At 41.6% G+C, this 12,113-nt stretch overlaps 4 protein-coding genes across 4 annotated transcripts; all 4 read left to right on the top strand.

Annotated features, from left to right (window-relative positions):
• Nucleotides 1-990: 990 nt before the first annotated feature.
• GCK72_003794 (uncharacterized protein) lies at nt 991-2,753 on the top strand (the record flags this gene model as incomplete). The annotated part of the gene is made up of 2 exons (XM_053724246.1): nt 991-1,237; nt 2,581-2,753. 2 exons carry the CDS (start codon nt 991-993, stop codon nt 2,751-2,753), a joined length of 420 nt encoding a protein of 139 aa, XP_053588440.1.
• A 5,382-nt stretch (nt 2,754-8,135) lies between these two features.
• GCK72_003795 (uncharacterized protein) lies at nt 8,136-8,525 on the top strand (the record flags this gene model as incomplete). Its single annotated transcript, XM_053724247.1, has 1 exon — nt 8,136-8,525. The coding sequence occupies one exon, from the start codon at nt 8,136-8,138 to the stop codon at nt 8,523-8,525; it is 390 nt and encodes a 129-aa protein (XP_053588441.1).
• A 158-nt stretch (nt 8,526-8,683) lies between these two features.
• GCK72_003796 (uncharacterized protein) lies at nt 8,684-8,959 on the top strand (the record flags this gene model as incomplete). Its single annotated transcript, XM_053724248.1, has 1 exon — nt 8,684-8,959. One exon carries the CDS (start codon nt 8,684-8,686, stop codon nt 8,957-8,959), a length of 276 nt encoding a protein of 91 aa, XP_053588442.1.
• A 27-nt stretch (nt 8,960-8,986) lies between these two features.
• GCK72_003797 (uncharacterized protein) lies at nt 8,987-9,934 on the top strand (the record flags this gene model as incomplete). The annotated part of the gene is made up of 1 exon (XM_053724249.1): nt 8,987-9,934. One exon carries the CDS (start codon nt 8,987-8,989, stop codon nt 9,932-9,934), a length of 948 nt encoding a protein of 315 aa, XP_053588443.1.
• Nucleotides 9,935-12,113: the final 2,179 nt, after the last annotated feature.

Genomic DNA, 12,113 nt, shown 5'->3' on the forward strand with positions numbered 1-12,113 from the left:
AACTCTTCGACCTTGCTATCAGAACGATGATGATCTGGTAGAAAATTTAACCGAATCCATCCGTCAATGTCATGAGCTCGTGTCGAGAACACTGGAAAATTCTCGAAACGAGACTAAAAAGACGCATGACGCAAGGAGGAAGGTCGCCGAACCTGACTTCCAAATTGGAGACAAGGTAGTAATAAAAGACCACACAGCGGGAAAACTGATGTATCAGTTTGCAAGACCGGTCATTATCACTGCTACTACCGCGTCCACGATCACAGTGAAGACTGAGAGAGGAAAACTCGAAACAGTTCACAAGAATCGCGTGAAGAAGTTCATCGAGGAGGACCAGGACGAGACTACAAGAACAAGCCGCAACAGTGCCACGGATGCTGAGGAGGAGGAATGCTCGCCAACGCCAGGAGACAAGAGAGGTCGTCAACCAAGGACTAGGAGAACCAACAGTGCGGGAAGTATATAGGATCATCCCACTCAACAACAACGACGACGTTTCACTGTACATGGGGAGCCGCATCAAATGCCAGAACAAGCAGAAGGATCCTTGGAGCAGTCGACACCCACCTCACTGGACAATGCATTGCGACGCAGTCGACGTATCCAGCAGTTGCCGGCAGAACATACATCTTTCTAATAATTCTTTTATTTATTTATATTTTTCTTTTTTAACGCCCGGGACGAGCTAGTCCTAAGGGTGGGGGATGTCATGGACGTAAGTCCTGACGTCAACCCCCGTTTTCTAGAAGTTTCTCTGACCGAGAATACCACTGATAAGGAGTGTATAAAATGCTCCTTGTCAGAGTATTCGAGGTCGGTTTTTAATGATTCTTATCTCTATTTGATTTTTGTTTGATTTTAGTTCAGTGAATAAACATGTAGAAATAACGCAACGTGTTGAAGAGGTGTCTTATCGAGATATAACCGCTACACACACAGAGGAAGCCTACGATTCTCATCGAGAGATGAGAAGGTTATTCCGCTAATACTATGATAGTCCGGGTCTGTACAACCCCAACCATCAAGTATTATTACACATTTCAAAAGGAGACGTTAACTCAGCCACTTTATACAGGCTCAAAACTTTCATTTGTGATTCCAAACGCCGTGGTGATTGGTCGTATGCCTTCTACTCTTGACATTTTTCCAAAACAAATGGAGAAACGATTGTGTGAGCTCGCTTACCATGCTCAACTGTTTCGTGAATGGGCTTTGAAGACTCAACGTGATGAAGGAAGTAATTTGTCAAAGATGACAAAAATTGCTCATGTGTTGAAAAGTATAGAGTTTGGTTGTCTGGTCTTTCAAAAGGAGGAACGTTTAAACGCTGCAGCCGTATCTCAACGCTTTGAAAATTATCTGATGAATATGCAATTTTGCACATTCGTGCTGGAGCCGTTTTGAAGGATTGTGGAATATTATTCAAACGCCCCTCTGAAATTCCGTGCGAAGATGGTTACACTAGTTTTTTGCAACACTATACATCCAGATGGCGTACGTTTGTCGATGATGAACAGTCTGTAGTAATCGAAGACAAGGGAGAAACGATCCCCCTCGATGAAGTTTTTATCGTGAATGCTACAAAGTAGGTTGAACCATTTTAATTTTGACAACATGCAGGAGCTGATTGATTGTCTAAATTTGTTGCATTTGTCTTGATTAACTATTTTCAATAAACGATATTTTTTTTAACGGTTGTGCCCATAAAGGAAAGGTTTTTCCCTTTAGGAGCACAAGCCAAGCAGGGTAGACAGGAAGAGTGATAGATAACGGAGAGGAAGTGAAGGAAACAAAGAGACGACGGAGATAGTAAGGAGAGACGGTGACGAGAGGACTAAGAGATTGTGTGATTAGAAGAAAGAGAGGAGAGACTAACTAGTAAGTCAACGGAAGTCGACGGTTTACAGCAGAAGGCAAGTTTGAGCAGTCATATTTCAGCGTAAAGTCAATGCAACAAGTCAAACCAATTGTGAGAGAATTGTTAATGCCCACATTCATAGTCCTTCATGAGTTGTCATAAGTTCTAAACTGGTCTAGTCTTAAACATCAGCCTCTCCAAGTGTTTCTAGTTCTAACAAGTTTCTCTCAAAGCGTTTCGGTAAATCTCACTTCGTGGTAAAGACAGAAGCATGAAAATCAGCAACGTTCGGATGAAGAAATGCAAGCACCGGTTTTGTTTTGTTTAGATTCGCACCACAAATTCGCAAGAAGGAACAAGTCGGACATCACCACAAAGGACAGACAGTCATTAAAATCTTGTAGTTTTATCAACATCAAGTACTAATCAAAAGTTTTACCCAATAATTAATCATAGGTTTCAAGCTTATTAATAATCAGCTGTACTTCATGACAATGTACCAAACAGTTTGCTAGTCTTGCTGCACACTCGTATTCTATTCAAGAAGTCAGATTCTTTCAACACAGTTCACTACCAAAGAATTCAACAAGTTCGACGAGTGAAGTCAAGATAGACAAAAAGGTCCCAACCTTCAGGATCAAACTCCCGCCATGGTACCAAGATAATGTACAACACCCGGCAGTAGTTTACAACTCAGCTGTACTAATTATTCAGTATTTCAGTCAAACTTATAACTCAGTACAAAGTACAAATACTAACCCGTTTTAATACACAACAGGTGAAGAAAGATGTCAGATGGCAAATTTTCGCAGCGAAGACTCGTTATGTCAGATTCCGTAAGTCACAAGCCAACAATGAGCAAGAAGTCTACATTCTTGTCAGATGTCTGGAATAGCTGTAAAACAATCTCAAAACAAAGGGAATCAGTCGAAAGACGTTCATGGAGACGTTCAACGTAATTTGCAGATTAGGTCAGAGCACAGAAGAACACGATCGAGAAGATCAGAAGTTTTTCGGTCCCTTACAAGTGTCACGGGGCAAAGATCTAACCACACGTTCCCCATGATGCACTCACCAACTGTCATTAACTCAGACACAAAACACCCCACATCCTCATCTCCCCTCTATCTCAGTTTAGCTTCCACCAAGCGGTCGTGGTCGGTTGGCTCCGGCCGACCCTCCATTATACCGCCACAACAATAAAGATTGATCAATCTATCATGGATATTCCTCACAACAGAACACAGTTCACTCGTTAACACGGTTTAATAGAACGCACTTAAGCCCGCGTTACATGGAAGTCCCACTTCGAGTAGAAATTTCAAGTTCTGCGTTCAAACGAACTTGACTTTTCGAGAACCGTGAGTCAAAGGATACAGAAGATCCTGAGTGCTATATTTCCTACACCTCACTACACCATGGAAACCATCACCCGCTACCACCTATATTTCTTCTATTCCTACGATCTATACTATTCAAATGTTTTTTGGAAGCTGATTCAACTACGATTGACTGGACACGACTGAGCAGCACCATCCGAGTGTAGCCGGATTCTACGACAAATTGCGCGGTACTTCGTTTTCGAGCCCTAATACTGAAAGTTTTCCCCATTGAAAGTGAAAGTTGTTTGTAAGTATTTGATGTCTCTTGAAAAAAAAACTACCAATATTGAATTGAAAGCTCAAAAGAAGCTATAAATTGGAGTTATTGAAAGCCAAAAGTGCTATTGAGGGAATGGAAAAATCATTCCGTTGAGACAATTGTATTTGAAGTTCAAAAAAAAAAATTGAACTCATAATTTCAAAACAACTAGAGAAAGAATTTTGGAAAAAAAATTGTTGAAAAAGAATAGGCTCCTGTAATTTTTTTTGTTAAGTCATGAATCCCGTCCTCATTTATTGTCTGATTGTAAAAAGATTACCGCGGAAGTTGACCCCTAGACCTTAACCGGAGAGAGGGCAATAGTATAAGTCAATACGTTTCTTTCAGGTATAAATATCAATTTGTATGTTATGATGCTTTGTTTTTTTTTGTTCGAATTTCTGGTTTTTATCTATGACACCAAATTGTTAAGAGACTCGACAGTTGTTCCGTTTCTGAGCTATCTCTCAATTTCATCAACACCATTAATTAAAGAGAAGCTCCGGGACGAAGCAGCTGCCGTGGACAGGGAGAGCACAGTTGTTTTGTTCATCTTTCTACCTGATGGAGAATGTTTCAACCCCAGGCGTCTGAAACATCTCATGGCGCTTCGGGGACGAAGCATCTTTCCAAAAGGGGAAGGATGTCACGGGGCAAAGATCTAACCACACGTTCCCCATGATGCACTCACCAACTGTCATTAACTCAGACACAAAACACCCCACGTCCTCATCTCCCCTCTATCTCAGTTTAGCTTCCACCAAGCGGTCGTGGTCGGTTGGCTCTGGCCGACCCTCCATTATACCGCCACAACAATAAAGATTGATCAATCTATCATGGATATTCCTCACAACAGAACACAGTTCTCTCGTTAACGAAGGTTAAGAGAACGCCTTAACTTATTTTCGTTACACAAGATGCTAGAAAGTCAGTATTTATGCAGGCTTAATAGTAGAATGTAGACACGTCTGGTTTCACCGTTCAGAAGTCAGAAGGCCTTTATCAAGGACAAAGTCAAACTGATATGATGTTGCAGCAACAAATTCAAGTCAGAAGACACTTGATTCGTACTCCAAAGAACGACGCAAAGAAGAAGCATTCAACAGTCGATGGTCCCGTTTAGCGGTAAAGAAAGTCTTGATGAACAGTCAACGAGTATTGTGAACACACAGTGCTGTAACAGTTCAATAATATTCCAGCGACCACGGTCAGTTACTCTTGTGACATAGTTCTCTGTTTCAGCAGGTAGATTCACTCGAACGTATTCGGTTTCGAAAACGTTTCATTCAACTAAAACTAGTTAGAGTGCATCAACTTGTGAAGAGATCAACGACCAAGATCCACCGTCATGCAAACCCGAAGAAACAAGGTTTAGACAACACAGTCGGAAGAGCAAGAAGTTCAGAAGACAACATAAAACTGGAAAGAAATGCACTTTGATGGAAAGAATCTAGGCAAGAATGAGAATACAATGGAATGATGGTTTTGAATTTCGATCCTACTTTCATGCCTCTATCAATAAGGAACGAGTGGATTCTGATCGGCGGCATCCTTCGCCATTCGATCGACACGATCGTTCAACCAGTCTCCAGAGTGAGCGACGACGTACTCGAACCTGACACTTCCTCCTATCTGTTGCATATCCGCTATTTCATTATATTAGGTTGGCAAGAAAGTTTTTGTGCATGATTCAAGTTATTTTTACTCAAACAGGAAGCATACCAAATACCAAACATAGTAACCATCTTAGTCCACAACTGTCTCCAATTTACTGGATATGTTCCCGATACCGTCCTGGCAGAGCTCCGGTTGTTTCGAGGCAAAATAGACTTCCACCCATTTTTCGACTTGACTTCAAGTATCGAAGTCCTGTTCAGCGGCAGAGCGCTGAATTACCCCGAACTTATAGTAATTCGTTAGAAGAAGGTCCGAGCTCTAATTTGCTTGATTAAAAACTATTTTCCAATATTAGGTGAGAAAATATTTTGTCGGGTATGCAACTAGCGGATATGCAACATTATGGAGGTGGCAGACTTTTTGACCGTGTGGAGCTGAAGACTCACGTATAGTTTTGATTTTTTGCACACAAAAAGAACAGAAGTAGAAGATTATTGTTTCACATTTTCCAATCATATACGTTGTTTTGGGTCCTCCACATTAGGGTCATTATTTTCTTTGAGTATGATTCCCTTTTGATGATGTCTACCAGCGTTTGATCAACGCCAAGTCGGTGGGTTTCCCTGGGGTAGTTTGTGTGCAATACCCACTCTCTATCAGTGATACCCAATTGGTTAGATCGATTGAAGTTTGAAAGAGGAGATAGAATTCGAAGCCGCAGGTCTACCCTTCACTGAACGCGGATCTAGGCCAAAATATGACTTTTCAATGTTTCTTTTTTTATTCTTGCCGACACATTTCAAAAAGTTTCCGATTGTGTTATAAGTAGTAGTGATTATCATAGATAATTCACAGGAAGATTGAGATAAAAACTCTCCTTCTACAGCTCACAACATGTACAAATCCTATTCATATGCACTTTTAGTACGTGGTACTTCGACCACAGAAAAACCGCATTTCTCAAAGTTGGAAACTTCATTACTCATAGTGTGCCAAAAGAAGAATTCATCCTTGTAAACTTTTCCTGTTGGTTGCACAAATTTAGAAATTTTGGTATTAGATGGAAAGCGGAAATAAAAATATTGCTGTAAGAGTTGTCGGTCAAGAATAAAGATAGGCATGACTCTTGCAGAAGAGAAGTGTCGGAAGTAATTTCTGACTGCTATCAGAATCACAGAGAGTTTATCTAACAAATGGTATGCGTAGTTGGTTTTGATTCTTGTAATTTATCTGACAGCATTCAAAACAAAACATGCACAAAAACTTTCTTGCCAACCTAATAGATAGTTTCAACGAGTTCTCCATTTGCGACCGGTGTTCCATTGCTTGTTCTCCAACCGTTCTGGATTCAATTATTTCTCCACATAGTGATCGAATTGATGGCATAGTGAGAATCAGTTACAATCGTAACATTGTAAGCGGGCCCGTCACGAAAAACAATTTTCAGAGCTTATTCCATTGCTTTCAGCTCATAATGATTGTTCTTTGTGGGCCGGACACTAAGAATCCTGTAGCATTAAAGAGCCTATCATTTTGGAAGACAACTCGGTACAACTATCTTAATCAGAGAAGTCAGAACCTGACAAGGGAACTCCTTTCAGAAACTGTTTGAGAATTTGCTGAAAATTGGTTCATATGTAGTTTCGACCATTCTGAATACGATGACAACAAAAGCTAGTGCCCCTTCCTGCTCCGGAGCTCAAAAAACGAGCTCGAAACTTGCTCCGCCCGATTTCGCACTCTTGTCACTCCCTTCCGGGCAGTATTTTCCTGTGGCTTCGGCTGTGGTAGTGGGCGGTGCGGCAGTAGGAGAGTCCGGGGTTCGACTCTCTCCCCCGATAATGTTTTTTTGTTTTTTGTATTTTTCGATTTTGGAAGACGGGGGTCAAAACTGTGTGTCTGAAATAGGTTTCTTGAGCTTTTCCAGTCCATACAGACGTTCTACAACATTTTGAGAAAAAAAATATTTTCAAGAAAAGTAACTTTTCTGTGTCCTAGTTGCTTCAAGCAGAGTATCAACCGATTTCTACGGACTCAATTTCCAAAAAAACATTTCTCTATATCGGTATAACGCATTTCATAGATTCTACGCTATTTCGAATCAGTTTTTCAAACAAAAATTCTGACTGCCATCTCACCATCGAAGTGGACACAGAAAAGTTACTTTTCTTGAAAATTTTGTTTTCTCAAAATGTTGTAGAAGGTTTGTATGGACTGGAAAAGCTCAAGAAACCTATTTCAGACAAACAGTTTTGACCCCCCGTCTTCCGGAGCAGGAAGGGGCACTAGCTTTTGTTGTCATCGTATTCAGAATGGTCGAAACTACCTATGAACCAATTTTCAGCAAATTCTCAAACAGTTTCTGAAAGGAGTTCCCTTGTGAGGAGAAAGTAGTCAAGAATGCGTAAGACAGTGATCGAAGTCTTGATGATCAACGATCAATCGTAAGTTCACAGTTAGTAAATCGGTTTTGTCTCACTCGACGAAGAAAAGTTTAGAAAATTGAAAAATACACCTAAAAAGGACAGTCATTCAGTCCCAAAAATTTAATTTTCAGCAGTTTTCTCCCGTTTAATATTGTTCGGGTTTTCAAGCACTTGGCAAATGCTCTTGGTTCATAAATTGATGTTTCGAGTACGGGCGTTTGAAAGGCGCAGCAAGAAAATTTTTAATCGAGTCTCGCAACGAAAGACGGATCACTTTCATAATTTAAAGGAGCATAGGATATCACCATTGTCGATTCTTGCAACGAACAACTACGGTCACAGTCGTTTCCCGTGTGGAAACTTCTCGAACTGGATTTTTAGGATTTCTGAGGATTATACGACGATTCTTATCGATTTTTCACCGGGTTTCAGCGTAAATTCCAAGTTTTTGAACAAAAATTTATTGTGAAAGAAATCAAAACTTTACTATTTTGCACAAGAACAAAACAATTCGTGCAAATCTCAGCTTTTCTCGCTAATGCTCATCTCTTGAAGTGGCATCAACTCGTCATTGTTACAGAAAATCTAAAAGTATGTCATGCAACAGCAACGAAGCCAAAGAAGACTCCCTGGGTACCTCCTGCCCAGCGGTGCCCGCGCCTCGGCGTTTGCCTCCACGGGAGAGCACTCATGGGAGTGGGCTCCCCTCATCCGCCCCTGTTCCTGTTGCACCTTCTAGTACAGAAGAAATTGATTGGAATAACAGAGATTGGGATAATAGTCCACCAGCACCTAAGTCTCCGGACTCTGTCAATGAAGAAAATGTTGCTAGCTTTGAAGAGATCACTCTGGAAATGCTTGCGTTGCAGAATCACGATCCGATTCAAATTTACTACGACGTGGTATCAGGAGCAGACTTTTCTAGACTTGTTCGAGAGTTCAAAGAACGTATCAAGTATTTGAGCAGACTACGTGATTTGTGACAGGTGGTTCATGAAGTACAAGGCTATCTTAGACCTGTGCAGACGACATGAGAATGAGTCTCTTGGAAACATTTTCACCAGTGTCGATTGTGTCGTAAGACGTTTCACACTTTAGAGTGAGGAGACCTAGGACACTTTGTGACGACACTACTCATTTTATGCTGCATACGAACTTCCAGCACACGTACCATTGTTTACAAACTGGACGGTATGACGAACTCCGTTGGAACCAAACTCGCGACGACATACTGGGAGAAACCGATTTTGACGGAGTCGTTGATTCAGAAGCTTCTGAAGAAGGAGAATCTCCGTTGTTTGGTCGTACTGGAAAGAGTTTGAACAACTTGACCAGAGCTCAATTAGTTGCTACTAATGTGAACAATGATTTCAAGTTTTCAGCTTACAAGGAAGCAACAACCAAAGTCATTCGATGACTCGTCTCATTCCTGTGCCGATCAAACATGAAGGAAGTAGGAAAAGACAAGCCATTGGACAAAGTACCAGAATGGATGGAAGTTGTAGACGAACTCATGCTAGACGACGACATAGAAGAAGTCATTGATTGCTACCCTACCCCGCTACTATTCTATATTCTCTATTCTATATTCTTATCTGTGATCTATCAACTCTGGCTGTTGAATACGTTAGCTAATATGTCGAAACGGAAGCATACGGATACCTTGCCGGACGATCCGCCGCAATTTGTTGCCTACTCTGATTACTTGCAATTTTTCAACCATGTTTCGAAGCTCACTGCCATCATCAACGAATTGAGGTCTGGGATCATCGAATCTGGATCTAAAACACTAGGTGAGAAAATTTCGTCGACTTGCGAGCCTCTTCCAGTCCTTGCACCAATCGGACCTCCCGTATTGCCACCTCCAATTTTTGATGAAGTATTCTCACAAGCGATTGTTCCCACGTCCTATGCTTCTGCTACCTCTCAGAAATCCAACCCCAATGCCGTCCCAAAGGTCTCCTCTTTCACGCCGAATCACTTGGATAAATTGGAAATCGCGCGGGAGGCCGCTAAATTGATCAATAAAGCTACACGGGCTGTCATCGAACGCTTCCCTGGTGATCGCAACGACAAGGAACCGGATTCCAAGCAACTCCGCATCCTCCAGAATCTTGCATCCTCTAACAACCTTCCAGTTCCAGTCAAGATTCATCGTCACGATTGCAAGTCAATGTACCGCCCTTTGAAAGTTCAATTTGAATCCAGCTCCGACCGTGACTCGTTCCTACACGGATTCCACATTGCTCATCGTACCAACCCTGATATCCTTGCCATGCCGTCGAAGCCACGTGCTCGAAGAGATCTGACTCGTCCTGAATGGGAAACTCTCCGTGCTTCTCGTCTACGACGAGAACAAGAAAGCTGGGAAGACTATCTTCATCATGTTTGATATCAATTACCGTGTCAACAAGAATCCGCTTCCTTTTCTCTAGACTCCCGATTTGCCGCCTCCTCATTTTCTCCCTCTCCAACTTCTTGCCCCGTTGCTCATTTGACCTTCCCCAATTCTAGACCTACCCACTCGTTTTTAGACCTCTCATACGTTTCATCTCATTCCTCACCTCCTGTCTCTTCTCCAGCTCCTGATACTTCCACTTCTAAAGTACCTGACATGGGTCTCAAACTTCTGCTTGCCAATATAAAAAGCATTTCCACGCTCGCTAAAATTTCACTATTGATTGATCTCTTCCTCTTCTCTGGGTACCATCTTCTAGCTCTTACCGAAACATTTCTCGACGAAATTCCCTCTTCTCTTTTCTCCTTGCATGACTTATCCATCCTCAGGTTCGACCGTTCTAATACTGTTCACCGTAAAAATAGTGGTGGAGGAGTTGCTTTTATTTATAAGAACTCTCTCTCCCTTTCCATCCTTGATATCAACATGACCCACCATTACCCGCTTCACCAATCTGAACTGAAATTTTAGCTTGTCTTATCTTTCCTTCAGTTCATTCTTCCACTCTTTTTACGCCCTTTAATTTCTTCTTAGTCTACCGTCCACCAGACGCTTCCTCAGCTCAATCACTAGCCCTAATTGATCATCTTGATAAATATCTCCCTCTAAAATCTTGCATCCTCGCAGCAGATTTTAATTACCCATCTCTTACCTGGAATCCTCCATCCTCTAATCATCCATTCTCCTTATTCCTCCAGTCTAAAGGTCTCTACCAGAACGTCACCTTTCCCACTCGTACTTCTGCCACATCTTCCAACATTCTCGACCTTGTTCTTTCCTCTCCTGATATTGCTATTCTCCACATCTCTAAGGAGCCACCTTTACTCAATTCAGATCATTTCAGTGTTGATTTCTCCCTAATTACTACTGTTAGTAACCACTCTTCAGCCTCCTTGCCAACTTCTCCTACATTTCGTAATAAACATCGCTTGAATTACAAGAAGTGTGATTTCAAATCCCTCAACGCTGATATCGCTAACGTAGACTGGGATTTAGTCCTCAGTTCTATTTCTTCCCCCACTGACAAGTTTGCACTCTTTTCTAAAATGTTGTCTGAATTTATCATCTCCCATACTCCTTTATCCACGCCTCCTAAACCTCATCGGACTTCCTTCTCTATCCGTCAACTCAAACGTGCTCGTCAAAGATACTCAAAACTTTTAGAACTTCCCAATCCTCCGGCGGACCAAATCTGCCGACTTCGTACCCTCATTGCTTCTACTTCCAAAAGAATCAAGTCCAACATGGTTAGTGAGGAGCGAAAAATTTTATCGGCACCCAACTCCCGCTCCGCCCGACTACTTATCAAGAAGCGTACTAGAACCTGCCCCAAAATACCTCCTCTTTACGTCAATAATCAACAGATATCCTCCAACGCAACTAAATCATCCATATTCTCATCTGTATTTTTTTAGCAACTACAACCTTTCCCCTTCCAGCTCGCTTAACCCAGTGTCGAACAATTCTAGCAATAATATGTCCGGTTTCTACCGGTTTTTATCTCTAAAAAGTCTGTAAAGTCACTCCAAGTCTAGACTTGCCTTCATAACTCGCGGGTTCAATGCAATTGCGCGCTAGCGCATTGTATCTATTCTCCGGCGCGAACATGTTAAAGTGAAGGGAAAAGGAGAATTGTAATCATTCTTGAGCTTGGGGTCACCTAGATATTGGTGGTTTTTACCCGTTTCAGTCAAGTTTCACCCGTTTCTGTTTTTGGGTGCTTTTTATCACCTTTTTGTTTCTATCGTTTTAATTGTCTAGTAGGAATTAGTCTTTAGTCAATTCCCAGTCTTTTTTGTATAGCAATTGTCGTGTGACAAGTGCATAAATTGAGATCAATAAAATAGTAGTTGACTCAAAAACTTGTGTTTATTGATTTTATTGTCTTTTCGCTCATTGTCTGTTTACCAGAAGCTAGCGTGACACCGTTGTCACGTCTAACTTTCTGACTTGGGGGCCGAACGCCGTTGTTTGACCTCTCGTTTCCGAAATCTTCTTCGGAAGAGAGAATTGTGTAGTTGTTAGTTCTTTCTTAAACGTGAGCCGGAAAGAAAGACTAGCATTCGAAATCTGTTCTGCTTAAACGTGATCCGGAAAGCAAGCAGTTTTTCGC

The sequence above is a fragment of the Caenorhabditis remanei genome, chromosome II (assembly GCF_010183535.1).
Source record: "Caenorhabditis remanei strain PX506 chromosome II, whole genome shotgun sequence".
NCBI lineage: Eukaryota > Metazoa > Nematoda > Chromadorea > Rhabditida > Rhabditidae > Caenorhabditis > Caenorhabditis remanei.